The sequence below is a fragment of the Microcaecilia unicolor genome, chromosome 9, assembly GCF_901765095.1.
Source record: "Microcaecilia unicolor chromosome 9, aMicUni1.1, whole genome shotgun sequence".
Classification (NCBI taxonomy): domain Eukaryota; kingdom Metazoa; phylum Chordata; class Amphibia; order Gymnophiona; family Siphonopidae; genus Microcaecilia; species Microcaecilia unicolor.
This window is the reverse complement of record NC_044039.1, coordinates 100,241,641-100,260,413: the sequence shown is the minus strand read 5'-3', so window position 1 is coordinate 100,260,413 and position 18,773 is coordinate 100,241,641. Positions and strand designations below refer to the sequence as shown.

Sequence of the window (18,773 nt, the reverse complement as noted above, 5' to 3'; positions counted from 1 at the left end):
TTTATTTATTTTTTTTGCTTCCTGGGGTGTTTCATCAGTATTCATCAATTACAGCTTAAAATCAGAAGGCCTAATTATATACATATTGATAAATAAATCAAAGTACACCTGACAATGAATTTCTAAATAGTCTGCAACACCTGTCATGCATCATGAGTGACACTTAAAACTCACTGACTTCAAGCAATAATTAATGCAAAGTGTTATGCACACATATGGAAACAACTCTTTCTATATTAGAAGATGCAGTGATGTAGCCAAAACTGATTTTTGGCGGATAGCCAAGGTTAACATGGATCGGCACTATGCATACAAGTCGTAGCCATGCTTTAGTTATACTCTTATCAACAACTAATTCTTAAAATGCACCTAACAGATTTCTAAATAGTCTACAACAGCTGTCATGCATTGCGGGTGATGCTTTAAATGTTTTAAAGTCAGTTATTTTGAGCCCTTGCCAATGCTATACCATATACACGCTTATAACTGACCTGTTTCTATATTTAAATGTGTCTTCAGGCAGTATCCCACAGATTAATTTTAACATGACTAGACATTAACAACGAAGATACAAGGAGTGGAAACAGAGTCAGGCTCTCCAAGAAGGACCAGAGACACTGGATGAGGATGGTAAACTTTTTAATAAAGGATGACTCAACAAGGTACCATGTTTCAGCACACAGGGTGCCTTCTTCAGGAGTCTTGTTATATGTGTCAAAAGAATCTGAATCCTCAATATGTGGACTCTAAAGATTAATGGTCTTTAAAAATACTTTTTGGGTCATGATGAATGCTGTTACTGCTGCTTCTAAAGGCCATTGTGGAGCTCTAAAATGTGTTTAGAAGTAACAGTAGCAGCATTCATCATGACCCAAAAGGTCTTTTTTTAAAGACCATTAATCTTTAGAGTCCACATATCAAGGATTCAGATTCTTTTGACACATATAACAAGACTCCTGAAGAAGGCACCCTGTGTGCTGAAACATGGTACCTTGTTGAGTCATCCTTTATTAAAAAGTTTACCATCCTCATCCAGTGTCTGTGGTGCTTCGTGGAAAGCCTGACTCCGTTCCAACTCCCTGTCTCTTCGTGGGATATTTGTGTTCTCTCCACTTCTGTGGTTTGTGTCAGACATTAACAACATCATTTTAAATTGTTCATAGATGTGTGACTCTTGACGTAGTAATAAAAATGTGCAGAAAATGGAACATATTTTACAAGACCAGGGCTGCATGTATATGTGCCAAGTAAAATAGACATAGCGCTACCTCCTGGGAAAAACATAGAAAATGTGGAAAAAATGTATAGGAGTTACACATCTATATTAGCAAAATACTGCAACAGTACATATGCAAATCCTAATGAGTCATGGGGGGAGGGGAGGACACATTGAAACATGTGCATAGCCAGTCCATACACCTGCATTACACAGCAGCTTCACGATCTCCTGACTTGGAAGATGCCTGTGTAACACCTGCAGGGAAAAATGTGTACCTGGGATCATTTGCAATGCTGACTGTTCCATGCAGCTTCCAGTAGCAGTAATAAACATGTAGATCCGCTGTTTAAATTACAGACCAGGCCAGGCATCAGGTACTGCTTAGAACCATTTGCACATGGTTTAAACCCCACAATATATACAGCACCCACTATAGGGACCTGCCACATGCATGTGCCTGATGTATCCCAGGAGGGCAAATCTTAACAATGTTAAAGATATCAGAAAGGTGCAGAGTCCACAAGCAGCAGCAAGAAGGGTCTGGGAGGAGATCCGGAAGACCCTGGCAAATAAAGACCTACACTGTCCCCAAGCCCCTCATCCACTCTACTTATGTGATACCCTACCAAGCCACACAACCAACACTTTCAGCACTTTGACAGCACATATACACAGCTGCAAACCTGAGGTCACAGCACAGTGGCTGGGTGGCCAGTACACATTCACAGTGCACACATACAGTGCTGCACAGCTGCGATGTGCTCAGCGATACTCATGGATACAAAGGTGCAACACACCTGGTGATAGCACCAACCTGGAGCACCTTTGGCAGGCCCACCCCTACTGTACAGATCACCTTGCCACACTCCCATTATCCACCAGCACTACCAAACAAATTTCAGTATTGTGAAAGGATAAGACAGCATACTCTGAGGGTTGTCTGTCATATGGCTGTAGACATCATCCAACCCCCACCATGTGATGTCATCCCATAATACGCACAGGCCTGACCCAAGTAGCACCTACCATCCTCATGTTGGTCTTGCCCCTTTACAAGGAAATCCAGATATAGTGCTAGGGGAGGCTCTCCACAGTCATCTGCAGGTGCACTAGAATAATGCTTGTGCCATATCTCTTCTATCTCACAGAATCTTTGGTATTACAAAAGATGGTGGAAGATCTCATGAGCTAGTTCAGAGCCATCCAGAGGACCAAACCCTTCCTGCTGTTGTGCATCAAGTGTTGGATGCAACAGTGAAGAGGTATGTGTCATCAAAACACACACCACTTCTATGGCACTCCTCTGTGGGCACCCCTCTGTGGAGATTTGTGCCCTCAAAAGACATGGGACGCCCCATCCTAGCTGCCCCACCAACAGCCCTAATGGCACATGTAAACCGTCTTCCCGCCAGTGTGCGACCGTTCCCACTCAGTCTTTTCTTTTCCGCGCTGGAGAGAGCCGCGTTCGTCTCTCTCTCTGTCAGCCCCGGAAACCGGATCGCGCTTTCGCCGCGAGTTTTTTTCTCCTTCGTTGTTCTCCGTTTTCTATTTTATTTTGTCAAAAAAAAAAACGCAGAACTTTGTGTTTTCCCTCGTCTTTTAGCGGGGGCGTCTCGTTGCGGCCTTGTGGCCACGCGGTCGATTTATTTTCGAGGTGTGAATTTTACCGCCACCATAGACAACTTTGACTTCGCCGACGCGATTTTTCCGTCGATGTCCTCGAAGGTCCCGAGTGGATTTAAAAAGTGTGGTCGGTGCGGCCGGCATATCTCGCAGACCGACACTCACGCTTGGTGCCTCCAGTGCCTCGGGCCGGAGCACGATACCAAGACGTGCACCTTGTGTCTCGGTCTCCGGAAACGGACACAGATAGCGAGGCAAGTTCTACGGGACCATCTTTTTGGAACTTGCGCCGGCCCCTCGACGTCGACTTCGACGGCATCGGTATCGACGGCCAGGTCTTCGGTACCGGTACCGATGTCCACGAAATTGGCACCGACGGCACCGACCCCAGGAGCACAGGTCCCGTTGGCCCGCCGGTCCTCCGGAGACGGCAGGGGTGAGAGGCCGCGTGGGCAATCGGCCCCGGTAAGTCCCTCTACCCAGTGCCCTCGGGACCGAACCCTGTCGGACCCAATCCCTCGAGGCCGAGAGGGATCTACTTCCTCCTCTTCTATTCCACCAAGCGCCAATGACGGGCACCGTAAAAGGAAAAGAAGCACCGTCATCGGTCGCCCACGGCGCATCCAGCTCCTGGCGCCAGGGATGATTCGACACCGAGGAAGCGGCAGCGCCGAGAGGAGAGGTCCCCCTCGGTGGTAGAGGTATCGTCACGCCAGGGTGCCAGCACTTCGGTGCCGTCTCCTGGACCCGAACAGCTTCCGGCACTGACACCTCTACCAGCCCCCTCGCCTTTCCTGACAGCGGGCCTAGACGAGTGCCTCCGAGCCATCCTTCCGGGGATCCTGGAAGGGCTGATGCACCAGACTGTGCCGGTGCCGGGGGTGCTTGCGCCCTCGGCGCCGTTGACGGAGGCCTTCCCTCCGACCCCACTCCTTCACCAGAGAGAAAGCTCTCGCCACCTGAGAGCCTCTCCTTTGCCTCCTTCGTCAGGGATATGTCTATTTGCATTCCCTTCCCCATGGTTTCTGTGGATGAGCCGAGGGCTGAGATGCTCGAGGTCCTCGACTATCCATCACCACCTAGAGAGTCCTCCACGGTGCCGTTGCACAATGTTCTCAAAGAGACACTGCTTCGGAACTGGTTGAGACCATTATCTAATCCCACCATCCCCAAGAAAGCAGAGTCACAATACAGGATCCACTCGGACCCAGAGTTAATGCGGCCTCAATTGCCTCATGACTCGGCGGTCGTGGACTCTGCTCTCAAGAGGGCACGGAGTTCGAGGGATACCGCTTTGGCGCCCCCGGGGCTGGAGTCTCGCACTCTGGACTCGTTTGGGAGGAAGGCCTACCAATCTTCCACGCTCATGACCCGCATCCAGTCTTACCAGCTCTACACGAGCATACACATATGGAACAATGTGAAGCAACTGGCGGACCTGGTCGATAAGCTCCCACCGGAGCAGTCCAGGCCTTTTCAGGAGGTCGTCAGGCAGCTGAAGGAGTGCAGAAAGTTCCTGTCCAGGGGTATATATGACACCTGTGATGTGGCATCTCGTGCTGCGGCCCAAGGTATAGTGATGCGCAGGCTGCGTGCCTCTGACCTGGACAACCGCACCCAGCAGCGGCTGGCCGATGTCCCTTGCCGGGAGGATAATATTTTTGGTGAGAAGGTCGAGCAGTTGGTGGACCAACTACATCAGCGGGAAACCGCCCTCGACAAGCTCTCCCACCGGGCGCCTTCAGCATCCACCTCATCAGGTGGACGTTTTTCCTGGGCCAGGCAGGCTGCGCCCTACGCCTACAACAAGCGTAGGTACACCCAGCCGGCCCGAAGACCTCATCAGGCACAGGGACAGTCCCAGCACGCTTGTTCCCATCAACAGCGTGCGCCTAAGCAGCCCCCTGCGCCTCCACAGCAAAAATCGGGGACGGGTTTTTGACTGGATCCATGGGAACATAGCCGCCATCAAAGTGTCCGTGCCGGACGATCTGCCAGTCGGGGGGAGGTTAAAACTTTTTCACCAAAGGTGGCGTCTAATAACCTCCGACCAGTGGGTTCTCCAAATAGTGCGGTGCGGATACGCCCTGAATTTGGCTTCCCCTCCACCAAATTGTCCTCCGGGAGCCCAATCCTTCAGCTCCCAGCACAAGCAGGTACTTGCAGAGGAACTCTCCGCCCTTCTCAGTGCCAATGCGGTCGAGCCCGTGCCACCAAGGGCAGGAAGGGCAGGGATTCTATTCCAGGTACTTCCTTGTGGAAAAGAAAACAGGGGGGATGCGCCCCATCCTAGACCTGAGAGGCCTGAACAAGTATCTGGTCAAAGAGAAGTTCAGGATACTTTCCTTGGGCACCCTTCTGCCAATGATTCAGAAAAACGATTGGCTATGTTCCCTGGATTTCCCTTTGGGCTCGCCTCTGCCCCACGGGTGTTCACGAAGTGCCTCGTGGTGGTCGCGGCGTAGCTATGCAAGCTGGGAGTGCACGTGTTCCCATATCTCGACGATTGGCTGGTCAAGAACACCTTGGAGGCAGGAGCTCTCCGGTCCATGCAGTGCACTATTCACCTCCTGGAGCTGCTGGGGTTTGTGATAAATTACCCAAAGTCCCATCCCCAGCCAGTCCAATCTCTGGAATTCATAGGAGCTCTGCTGAATTCACAGACGGCTCAGGCCTTTCTTCCCGAAGCGAGGGCCCACAACCTTCTGTCCCTCGCTTCCCAGACCAGAGCGTCTCAGCAGGTCACAGCTCGGCAGATGTTGAGACTTCTAGGTCATATGGCCTCCACAGTTCATGTGACTCCCATGGCTCGTCTTCACATGAGATCTGCTCAATGGACCCTAGCTTCCCAGTGGGGCCAGGCCACCGGGAATCTAGAAGATGTCATCCGCCTCTCCATCAGTTGCCGCAATTCACTGCACTGGTGGACCATTCGGACCAATTTGACCCTGGGACGCCCATTCCAAATTCCACAACCCACGAAAGTGCTGACGACGGATGCATCTCGCCTGGGGTGGGGAGCTCATGTCAATGGGCTTCACACCCAGGGACTGTGGTCCCTCCAGGAACAGGATCTTCAGATCAACCTCCTGGAGCTCCGAGCGGTCTGGAACGCACTGAAGGCTTTCAGAGATCGGCTGTCCTGTCAAATTATCCAAATTCGGACAGACAATCAGGTTGCAATGTATTACATCAACAAGCAGGGGGGCACCGGATCTCGCCCCCTGTGTCAGGAAGCCGTCGGGATGTGGCGTTGGGCCTGCCAGTTTGGCATGCTTCTCCAAGCCACATACCTGGCAGGTGTAAACAACAGTCTGGCCGACAGACTGAGCAGAGTCATGCAACCGCACGAGTGGTCACTCCATTCCAGAGTGGTACGCAAGATCTTCCGAGAGTGGGGCACTCCCTCGGTGGACCTTTTTCGCCTCTCAGACCAACCACAAGCTGCCTCTGTTCTGTTCCAGACTACAGGCACACGGCAGACTAGCGTCGGATGCCTTTCTCCTCCATTGGGGGACCGGCCTCCTGTATGCTTATCCTCCCATACCTTTGGTGGGGAAGACCTTACTGAAGCTCAAGCAAGACCACGGCACCATGATTCTGATAGCACCTTTTTGGCCCCGCCAGATCTGGTTCCCTCTTCTTCTGGAGTTGTCCTCCGAAGAACCCTGGAGATTGGAGTGTTTTCCGACTCTCATTTCGCAGAACGACGGAGCGCTTCTGCACCCCAAACTTCAGTCTCTGGCTCTCACGGCCTGGATGTTGAGGGCGTAGACTTCGCTTCGTTGGGTCTGTCTGAGGGTGTCTCCCGTGTCTTGCTTGCCTCTAGGAAGGATTCCACTAAAAAGAGTTACTTTTTCAAGTGGAGGAGGTTTGTCGTTTGGTGTGAGAGCAAGGCCCTAGAACCTCGTTCTTGCCCTGCACAGAACCTGCTTGAATACCTTCTGCACTTATCAGAGTCTGGCCTCAAGACCAACTCAGTAAGGAATCACCTTAGTGCGATTAGTGCTTACCATCTTCGTGTAGAGGGTAAAGCCATCTCTGGAGAGCCTTTAGTCGTTCGATTCATGAGAGGCTTGCTTTTGTCAAAGCCCCCTGTCAAGCCTCCTGCAGTGTCATGGGATCTGAACGTCGTCCTCACCCAGCTGATGAAACCTCCTTTTGAGCCACTGAATTCATGCCATCTGAAGTACTTGACCTGGAAGGTCATTTTCTTGGTGGCAGTTACTTCAGCTCGTAGGGTCAGTGAGCTTCAAGCCCTGGTAGCTCATGCTCCGTATACTAAATTTCATCATAACACAGTAGTGCTCCGCACTCACCCTAAGTTCCTGCCAAAGGTGGTGTCGGAGTTCCATCTTAACCAGTCAATTGTCTTGCCAACATTCTTTCCCAGACCGCATACCCGCCCTGCTGAACGTCAGTTGCACACGTTGGACTGCAAGCAAGCGTTCTATTTGGAGCGGACACAGCCCCACAGACAGTCCGCCCAATTGTTTGTTTCTTTCGACCCCAATAGGAAAGGGGTCGCTGTCGGGAAATGCACCATCTCCAATTGGCTAGCAGATTGCATTTCCTTCACTTACGCCCAGGCTGGGCTGACTCTTGAGGGTCATGTCACGGCTCATAGTGTCAGAGCCATGGCAGCGTCGGTGGCCCACTTGAAGTCAGCCACTATTGAAGAGATTTGCAAGGCTGCGACGTGGTCATCTGTCCACACATTCACATCACATTACTGCCTCCAGCAGGATACCCGATGCGACAGTCGGTTCGGGCAGTCGGTGCTGCAGAATCTGTTTGGGGTTTAAATCCAACTCCACCCTCCAGGACCCGAATTTATTCTGGTCAGGCTGCACTCTCAGTTAGTTGTTCTTCGTAGGTCAATTTCTGTTATACCCTCGCCGTTGCGAGGTTCAATTGACCTGGATTCTTGTTTTGAGTGAGCCTGAGAGCTAGGGATACCCCAGTCGTGAGAACAAGCGGCCTGCTTGTCCTCGGAGAAAGCGAATGATACATACCTGTAGCAGGTGTTCTCCGAGGACAGCAGGCTGATTGTTCTCACCTACCCTCCCTCCTCCCCTTTGGAGTTGTGTTCTTACTCATTTTTGCTTGTCATTCAATTGAGCGGGAACGGTCGTGCACGGGCGGGAAGACGGCCGCGCACGGGCGGGAAGACGGCCGCGCATGCGCGGTGGGCGTGCCCTGCGTGCGGGACCGCCCGCAAAGTCTTATTCCGGTTGGTGGGGGCTGCCGTGGACGTCAACCCAGTCATGAGAACAATCAGCCTGCTGTCCTCGGAGAACACCTGCTACAGGTATGTATCATTCACTTTATCGAAACACAATGGGCGTCCATCTGTCATTTCAATAATACGGTCGAGGACGCCCAAATCTTGACATTTAGGTCGTCCCTAGAGATGGTCGTCCTTAGACTTGGTCATTTCTGATTTTCGGTGATAATGGAAACCGAGGATGCCCATCTCAGAAACGACCAAATCCAAGCCCTTTGGTTGTGGGAGGAGCCAGCATTCATAGTGCACTGGTCCCCCTGACATGCTAGGACACCAACCAGGCACCCTAGGGGGCACTGCAGTGAACGTCAGAAAAAGCTCCCAGGTGCATAGCTCCCTTACCTTGTGTGCTGAGCCCCCCAACCCCCCCTCCCAAAACCCACTCCCTACAGCTGTACACCACTACCATAGCCCTTAGGGATGAAGGGGGGCACCTAGATATGGGTACAATGAGTTTGTGGTGGGTTTTGGAGGGCTCACATTTACCACCACAAGTTTAACAGGTTGGGGGGGGGGATGGGCCTGGGTCTGACTGCCTGAAGTGCACTGCAGTACCCACTAAAAGTGCTCCAGGGACCTGCATACTGCTGTCATGGAGCTGGGTATGATATTTGAGGCTGGCATAGAGGCTGGCAAAAAATATATAAAAAAGTTTTTTTTAGGGTGGGAGGGGCTTAGTGACCACTAGGGGAGTAGGGGGAGGTCATCCCCAATTCCCTCCGGTGGTCATCTGGTCATTTAGGGCACATTTTTGTGGCTTGGTCGTAAACAAAAAAGGACCAAGTGAAGTCGGCCAAGTGTTCATCAGGGACGCCCTTCTTTTTTCCATTATCAGCCAAGGACGCCCACAACAGAAATGCAAAGGACCTGAAATGTAAGTGGAGGGAACGTTGCAGGAACGCTAAGGAGAAAGTGGGTGCCAGCTCCCTACCCAGCCAAGACACTGATCACAGTTGAGCTGTAGGTTCTCCAGAACGTAGATGAGGAGGCAGTGTGGGGGATTGACCTGGACACATCTTGCCAGTCAATGGGTAGCAGAAAGTGTTACCTAATGTACATAGCTACACATGCACCTAGACACCTGCCCGCTCACCCCTGTCCATCATATCCTTGTGACAGCACCTGCTAATGTGTTGTGCAAATAGTATATGGTCCCAGCATTTTGGTTATTGCGTAGGAGGAGACAGATGATGTAGGATCCCCATGACATCTAAGCTGGACAGGTGCCACAATCACCGAACAGTGTTACTGTCAGTGCCCTCACATTAGCACCCTATGAGGCATATTTTCAAAGCACTTAGCCTTCCAAAGTTCCATAGAAACCTATGGAACTTTGGAAGGCTAAGTGCTTTGAAAATATGCCTCCATGTGAAATCCAGCCATTCCTTGTAAGGGCAGGGGTTACTGCAAGGTTCTATAGGCTCCTGTTGAACAACCCTTTGCATGCACTCATGACATACCATGGCCATTGAGTGGGGTCATGCTTCTGGCAAGCCCAGACATGTCATACTCCCAGTGCCAGCATACATCAGTGAGGACAAGGAGAGGTTTGTCCATAGTTAAGGATATTGCTTTGCATGTCATACTGATATGCAGGACTAGAGGAAGAGCTACAAGATATGTATCCCAGCACGTCTCCAACAGGTGCTTATTGGGGCCAGAAGTTGTGATTCCACACCCAAGTCAATATGACTGTCATAAATATCTCTCTCCACTTGTCAACAGTAAAAGGCCAAGACATGGATCCCGAGCAGCAAGGGAGCTCACAGCTAGCTGTGCCCACTCAGTCATCCCATGGCAATGAAGATCTGCAGGCAGATGAAGTTGGAGACCAACAAACCACCCCTGTCAAGCAGTGAAGGCTATGAGGACATCAAATTGCTGGTGTCATCACCCTTCATTGCACAAGAATATGGTCTCTAGACGATGTGTAAATAGTCTGAATTTATTGTGTAGCTCAAAAGACTGTGTCATTTTGAGTGTGTGAAGACTTGTGTTTTTCTGTGTTTGCATCATCATCATTCTTCATGGACCATGCCAGGGTTGCAGAGTAACGACTGAAGGTGATGGTGCAGAAATTTATGTCTACCTAGTCCACTCCACTCAGTATTTTATAGACCTCTATCGTATCTCCCCTCAGTCATCTCTTCTCCAAGCTGAAGAGCCCTATCCTCTTTAACCTTTCCTCATAGGGAAGTCGCCACATCTTCTTTATCATTTTCATTCCCTTCTCTGCATCTTTACTAATACTGCTGTATCTTTTTTGAGATGCGGTGACCAGGTTGCATCATGGAACGAGACAAGAACATTGCAATATTCTCAGTTTTGTTTTCCATTCCTTTCCTAATTCTTCCTAACATTCTATTTGCCTTCTTAGCCGCCACTGCACACTGAGCAGAGGATTTCAATGTATCAACGACAATGACACCTAGATCTTTTTCCTGGCCAGTGACTCCTGGTTTGGAATCTTGCATCATATACCTATAGTTTGGGTTCCTCTTTCCTACATGTATCACTTTACACTTGCTCACATTAAATGTCATCAGCCATTTGGATGCCCAGTCTCCCAGTCTTCTAAGGTCCTCTTATATACATTCCTCACTTGCACTCATATGGCAAATATACCATGAGTGGTATATGAGTTCATTCCTTGCTGCAATGCCCTGCTGGTGTAGGATGTGCCTGCTCCGGTGCTGATGGTGCCTGTTCCTCATCCTCCTCTGTGCCTCTGTCCTGTGGCTCCAGTCCCTCAGGAAGTGGTACTCTGTGTTTTAGTTCAAGGTTGTGCAGGATACAGCAGACCTGTTCAGGTGTGCAGAGCAGCTTTCCTCTGGCTCTATCTATGCACCTGAATTGTTTCTTGAGCAGTGCAAAGGTGCATTTGATGATCCTGGTTTAGTGGTGTACCTTGTTGTAGTGCTCCACTGCCTCATTGCATGGTCTGACAATGGGGGTCATTAGCCATCTCTTTTGTGAGTAGCCTCAATCACCTGTCTGAGATGGGCAGAGTGAAAGAATGGACACAGGGTGAAACGGAGATCAAGGACGTGTTATGGGATACTGTCCCAGCTGCCTGCACATTGATGCTGTGAACTAGAATCTAGCACACAAACATCTGTGGCTGTGGTGGCATCTGTGTGTTAGTATGTGTGCTTCGTACCTATGAGCTAGCTACCAGTGGTCTCTTCACTCTCCAAATGGTCATGTATCCCGAGTGTGCCAGGATGTATGAGTCATGTCAAGAAACAGGACGTGTGGGAAGGCATCAGTGATCTCCCCCTGTGCATTTCATGCTACTTGTATATTGAGAGAATTGAAGGCCTCTCTGTTGTGGTAGGTGGACTCTCCTTTTCTTTTTGTGTGTGTGTGGGGGGGGGGGGGGGAGGCCTGAGGTCACATGGATGCAGTCAATTACATCAATAACAGAGCAGAAATGGGCAACTTTATAGAACTGGGCATTGCATTTGAGGATGAGTAGTCAGTGTTGTGTGTGAGAAGGGCTGTGAGGATCTGTGTGATGCACTGGGAGATGGATGACTGGCTAAGGTCTGCAGTGGCTGCTAGGGCAGTCTGCCAGGAGCCAGAAAGGCTAGTGCAGAGGTGACTTTGAAGTGCATTGGTTGACACCTGCAAGTGGTGGTGTGGAGGAGGGGCTTTAACTGTTGGCAGAGATGGTTGCTTTGTCACTGAGATCTAAGAACTATGTCCTGGACTTATATCTGCTATGATAAAGATGTGACCTGTTGACCCTCCTCTCATCCCAGTGTGTCTCATATGCACGCACACACACACACACACACACACACACACACAGGATGTGGGGCTAGGGACTCAGAGGCAGCAGGGCAGATACAGACAGAGGAACTCAGTTTATTCATTTTGGGAACAGTGTACTGCCCATAACATAGTAGATGACAGCAGATAAAGACCCATACAGTCCATCCACTCTGCTCAACAAGATAAACTCATAGCATATGGTATGATATGATATTACACATTCCTACTTGATCTTGATATTTCATGCCCCTGATACATGTCCTGTCTTATGATGTTTTCGCTGCATCCACACTTTTCTCTAGTGTGTTGTAAAATAGTGCTTTATACAGTTTCGATATGGATGTGCTGGGACTTCTGTGTGTAAAACACGAATAGCTCTTCTAAAGTCTTCTATAAAGAAGAAGATCAAGACACAGTATTCTAGAGTGTTCTAAAACATTATTCAATGTTATGGCAAAAACAGTTACCATAATTTAGCACATATCCTTCAAGTGTGTTTTATGATAAGTGCCTTATGGGTAGAAGTCTTCTTTTATTTTTATAGTTATTGCAATTTTTAAATACACAGGAATATTGTGTAAAAAGCAAACAACACATGACATAACCATTATATCAAATCAATCTCAAAGCAAGTATCAATGTATTATAAGTCCCCTATCCAGTGTACCCAAAGCAAAAAGGTGTGGGGGGGGGGGGGGGCAATATTCAGTTGGTGGCTGTCAGCAGGTGTTTTTTTGTTTGTTTTTTTTAAATGCTGGATGTCACCAGCTGAATTAGTCCCATATGTTCATTGCTGGCTTCTAACTGGGTATCGTAGTAACATAGTAACATAGTAGATGACGGCAGAAAAAGACGTGCATGGTCCATCCAGTCTGCCCAACAAGATAAACTCATATGTGCTTCTTTTTGTGTATACTTTACCTTGATTTGTACCTGTCCTTTTCAGGGCACAGACTGTGTAAGTCTGCCCAGCACTATCCCCGCCTCCCAACCACCAGTCCCGCCTCCCACCACCGGCTCTGGCACAGACCGTATAAGTATGCCCAGCACTATCCCCACCTCCCGCCACCGGCTCTGCCGCCCAATCTCGGTTAAGCTCCTTAGGATCCATTCCTTCTGAACAGGATCAGCACTGAAGATCCAGATCAGGGGATGCCACTGCCATTATTCAGCAGTGGTACCTGGATAACTTAGGACAGCCTTTTTGCTGTCTTATTTATTTATTTTTAGCACTGTGATATACTGCAAGTGATCCCTGAGGCAACAATGCGGTTGACAGTTTCTAGTACAGATACTTTGCACTGTCCCTAATGGGCTCACAATCTAAGTTATATATTATACCTGGGGCAATGGAGAGCTAAGTGACTTGTCCAGGGTCACACAGAGCTGCAGAGGGAACTGAACCCATTTCCCCAGGATCTCAACTCACTGCTGACCCTCAGGCAGCAGCGGGAATCAAACCTGGTTCTCCAAGTCCGCAACCCACTGCACTAACCATTAGGCCACCCCTAGTCAGTGGTACCTGGATAGCTACTGGCCGGGTACAGCTGATGAATATTAGTTGTGCCTGAATAATTCTTGGGTCCACCCCAGACCACCCTATTACTAACTCTCTGATTAAATGTTGCTGAACATTTGCTTCCAGTCTGGTCAGAATGGTTTAAACAGGCAAGAGTCTCCTGTTAAACCATACTGAATATTGACCCCATTATAACCAACTATAATACAATATTTTTTATTTATATTTATTAACCTTTAGAGTAGAGTAATGTGGCAACCATTCTGCTATATACGGTAAAACAGGAATAATTATAAGAGCATGATGCGTGCCACGCTTGGTCAGATCAGTGGTCCATCAAAAGCCAATCATCTTTTCTCTACTAGGACTCAGAGAGTCTTTCATTATCACAGAAATAGTTTGAGTTATATTGGCCTACCCAAACGATCACTGATGTTAAATTGGGTCCGCCAGATTATTTCAGGAAATTTCACATAAAAGACCACATAGGCTTGATCTTAAATAGAATCATATTAAATCGACCTTGAATTATTGTGAGAGTGCTTAAGGGACTCATTTTCAAACAGAAAAACATCCAAAAAGCAACACAAATCGCTATCTTTGAAACCCATTCTAAAGATGTTTTTCTATGCAATTCGTATTCAGTGCATCCAAATCACAAGAGGGTGTGCTGGGGTGAGATTTGGGTGTTCCCAAAACTTGGATGTTTTTCTGCCATAATGGAACAAAGCAAAAAAGGCTGGGGCTAAAAGTTAAATGTTTTGGTCTAGACCTGTTTCCATCATGCCTAAGTCATGAAAATGTGACATAAATGACAATATAACCACTGGAGGGATTAATGCATGACCCCCTCCCAACCCCCAAATATGTGAAAGAAACAGTACACGTTAGCCTGTATAACAGCTTCACATGTTATGGATAGTCCTATTAGAGCAGCAAGCAGGTCCCTGGAGTAGCCTAGTAGTTGGCAGTAGAGAAGGGGACCTAGGCCCATAACCCACTCTTACATTTATGATGGAAAGTGTGAGCCCTCATAAACCCACAAAAAACCTACTGTACCTACATATAGATGATACCTGCAACCATAAGGGTCTACAGTAGGTTTTGGTGGGTTTTGGAGGGCTCACCACACAATATAAGGGGGTAACAGTGAGATGTGTACTGGGTATGAAGTCCACTGCAGTGCCCCCTAGGGTGCCCCACTGCTCTGCTGGGATGTCAGTGTGTCCAGTCTACTAAGAATGCTGACCCCCCCCCCCCCCCCCCCCTAGTATATCCAAATGGCTTGTTTTTGTGTGTTTTTCCTTTGGACCTTTTTTTTTTTTTCCCAAAAATAGTCCAAAAATGTAGACAGAGCACAACATCTAGCACATGGCCATTTTCAAAACAAAAAGTTGGATATTTTTCTGGTTTGAAAATGGCCATGTTCATTACTGTTTTTTTGGATTTTACAGTTATTTTTCTTATATTCTCCTAATTTCATTTGCATAATTCATAGCGTATTACAGAAAGACTCTAGACTATAAAATGCCTAGGATGTAACATGTTTAGAGAAAATATAACAAAACTGGCACCCACTATTTCTTATCCACATATTGGGAGAACAATGAAGTCTTAAAGCCCTTCTTAAACTTTTCATAAGATAATAAAAACCGTAAATTAATAGGCAAAGATTTCCAAAGCTTGGCTGCTTGCTATGCAAACAGACATACAAAATGTTTTTTCCCAGAAATACCCTTAGGGTTAGGAAAATCAAACAGAAGAGAAATATGAATGTTATATAACTTTCTTCCTACCGCATAGTGTACAAGAGATATTAAGTATTGCGGTACTATTCCTTGCATGATTTTCCACAACATACACCCTAGTTTGAAAGTTATCCTGGCTTCAACTGGAAGCCAATGCAGTTTTCTATAGTAAGTTGTAATTTTGTCTGAGGGAATAAATCAAATGAAATGCCACATTCTGGATTGTTTGTAATCTTTTCAATAGATAGATAACTTGACAGTCCCAAATAGATAACATTATAGTAGTCCAGTCTACTAAGAATTAGTGACTAAACTACTAGTCTGAACTGATCAATTGATAGAAATTTGCAAATAGCCTTTAACTTTCTCATAATAAAAAAAGAATTCTTAACAAGAGAATTTATCTGAGGTTCCAAAGTTAAGCTGCTATCCAACGTAATACCCAATATCTTTATAGACTGATCAAGAGTAAAACTTTCCCTGTCAGTAACCAAATTGCATTTTAGTTCCTGAACCTGCTTCATTTTTATTAACAGTAAAATGTCCAAAATTGGATTTAGACGTCATATCGAAAATGTCCCTCTAACTTTTCTTATAAAATAGAAACTGTCCAAACATATCAGAGGAAATGGGAAGTGTGTTGTGGATACAGGAGAATCCTGATTGTCCAAGAATATATCCAAGTGGTCACAAATAAAAGGGAAAAAATGTACATCTACCTATATGTCTTTGTACAAGAAAAAAATTTGGAATGGAGAGTAGTACCCAGTCAAACTTCAGAATGGTTTGTTTATTTATTTATTTATTTTACAGATTGTGGAATGAATTGTCACAAGCAGTGCAAGGACCTGGTGGTTTTTGAGTGCAAAAAAAAGTACGAGAGCACTGTGGGAGACAACAGTCCCTCATATGATCCCACCACACTAAACCTCACAGGGGTTAAAAGTCATGGTAAGAATTTGTTCTGCTTTTTGAATCCATAAATGTGACCAACACAATAAAGTGGACCCTGAGAAAAGACTTGTTGCAGTGATTATTAGCGTGCAAAAATATAAAGCATTTGCTACTAACCTGCCTCTACCATAATTATGTCTAGATCTGAGTGGATAAATAGCACTCTGTTGAAGCATATAATAATAAGAAATGCAGTCCTGGTGCAATATGAGATTCACACAACAACAAGAGGGTCCAAAGTACAAAACAAAGTCCAACTAGCATAGAAAGTACCAGGGGCCTTCACCAGCGAGACAAAAACCTTTTATTCTATATATCCAAACTTATACCATAGACCACCCCCCCCTCCCCACAATGACCCTTGAAGATAAATTAAATAAATTTACAGTCTGCCATGGGTGAGGTCAAGGAGATATTTGACTCTCGCATGCAAAGGTTGTAGTAGGGGGTTGGAAAAGAGGTAGGGGGTTAAGGGTGTCAGTAGACATCAGGAAGGTTTCTTTTATGGTTGTGGGTGAGTGGGTCGGGTTGGGGGAAGGGAGGGGCCCACTAGACCGTCAGGGATTTTGATGTGTTGATGTTGGGTTGGGGGGGGGGAGGGAGGGGGAGCACTAGACCACCAGGTGTTTTTATGTTTTAATGTTCGGGGGGGGGGGGGAGGGTAACAGAAGAGGTGGTTAGGTTCTGGTTGGGTCAGGGAAAGTGAGGAAAGTCACTAAATTACCAGGGATAGGAGCTGGTGCGGAAAGCAATCTAGGGCAGGGTAGTCAGGTTCGAGTGTGAGAGCTGTTCCACTCGACACCCTCTCATGTTAACCAATCAAACTTTTTTTTTTTTTTTTTTACTGCATGGCTTTGGGGTAGTTAATGACTGCATGCTAATGTGATCTGTAGTAAGAGTTTCTGTCAGCGATGAAAGCCTTCCTTCTTTGCTTGGCCAGTAAAACCCACAGTAATGCTTTCTGCATAGCCCCTCTATGTCTATCTGTCTGCTTGTGTCTTATCAATGTCTCTCCTTCCATCTTTGTGTATGTGTGTGTATTTATTTATTTGTGTCTGTCTCTTTGCGACTCCTCCATGAGTGTATGTGCTTGTGTCTTTCTCTGATGGGGACTGTATTATACATATTATTTCCATTTGAAAATTTGAGCTGGCAAAGTCCACAGGAACAAAGGTATCTGTGGATTTTGCACCTGTTTTGTTGTAGGGTATGTCGGGTGGCAGAGCCGGTGGTGGAAGGCGGGGATAGTGCTGGGCAGACTTATACGGTCTGTGCCAGAGCTGGTTGTGGGAGGCGGGGATAGTGCTGGGCAGACTTATATGGTCTGTGCCAGAGCCCGTGGTTGGGAGGCGGGGCTGGTGGTTGGGAGGTGGGGATAGTGCTGGGCAGATTTATACAGTCTGTGCCTTGAACAGCACAGGTACAAATCAAAGTAGGGTATACACAAAAAGTAGCACATATGAGTTATCTTGTTGGGCAGACTGGATGGACCGTGCAGGTCTTTTTCTGCCGTCATCATGTACTATGTTGTACCATAGACCCGACATGGGCCGTGTTTCAGCGCCAAGCACCTGCCTCGGATCATTCAATATTAATCATCTGAACTTTACTTATACTTTGACTTAGACACTGCGATGCTGTGTATAGCAAGCAGGTAGATCATACATGCACTGGTCCAGTCCCATGGCAGCAACAATTGAAGAAAAGCCCAGTATGAGTCCTGGGAGCTGGCATACTTTCAAAAGGCCTATCAGTAATCTGTGCCTTGCATGGAATTCCCAGGTAACAGAAATCCCATGCTAAAGGCAAGGCCACCACAGGACCTTTGAGCACAATGGTTTACCATCCCTGCATGAGTTTCTTAGCTATTGCTACTTCTGCCTCTGGACATACTTCATCCTGTGGCAGGAGGAATTGACTAAACTGTTGTCCTTCAGCCCAGCCTGCTGGCCTGCAGCAGAAGGAGTTTGGAGAGAAACTGTGTACCTGCTCTTCTCCAGGAATATAGTGGGGCAAAATTGACCCATGCTGCCTCCTCTCCTAAATACCATTTTCCTATCTGTCCCTTTTGAGCCAGCTTTAGTGCACCAGATGGAGTTGTTCACTCTTCCTCCCTTGATACTGCCTATTCCTGCATGCCGCTGCGCTTATAGGACTGCTGCAGCCTTTTCCTGTGTTTTGTTGAGGCTTGTAGTAGGGGTGTGCAGCCCAAAAATGTTCATTTTGTGTAATTTCCCTTGCCATTTACAGTAACGTTTTGTTTTTGTTTCTGTTTTATTCATTTTTTTCATTACGGAAGCAATATCATTGGTACTGTGCCCTCTTTAGGAAGAGTGGAGACTTTCTGAAAGAGGACACACTGTTTGTGAATAGTGCACACTTGGCGAAAAAAGCAAACTCTTTGAAAAGAGGACACACTCTTTAAGAAGACCACACATTGTTAATGACACAAGAAAAAGAATCTGAAATTGGGGGGGAGGGGGGGATATACCTGTCAATTCAAACGAATGCACATCCTTATCTTGTAGATCTGCTGCAGCTTCTCCCTGTATGCCTTGTGAGCTGTTGGGCTTGTAGTATTGTTGTAGGCTGCGCTTGTGTACTGTTGGGGCTTGTAAGATCCTATAGCTTCTCTGAGCATTCTCT

The 18,773-nt window shown here is 47.3% G+C and overlaps 1 protein-coding gene across 1 annotated transcript in view; it reads left to right on the top strand.

Annotated features, from left to right (window-relative positions):
* RASGRP1 (RAS guanyl releasing protein 1) overlaps positions 1-18,773 on the top strand; it is a 139,370-nt gene that overhangs the window by 112,997 nt on the left and 7,600 nt on the right. The window contains exon 15 of the mRNA XM_030213685.1: positions 15,987-16,111. Coding sequence (XP_030069545.1) covers positions 15,987-16,111 — 125 coding nt within the window. The remainder of the gene's footprint in view (positions 1-15,986; positions 16,112-18,773) is intronic.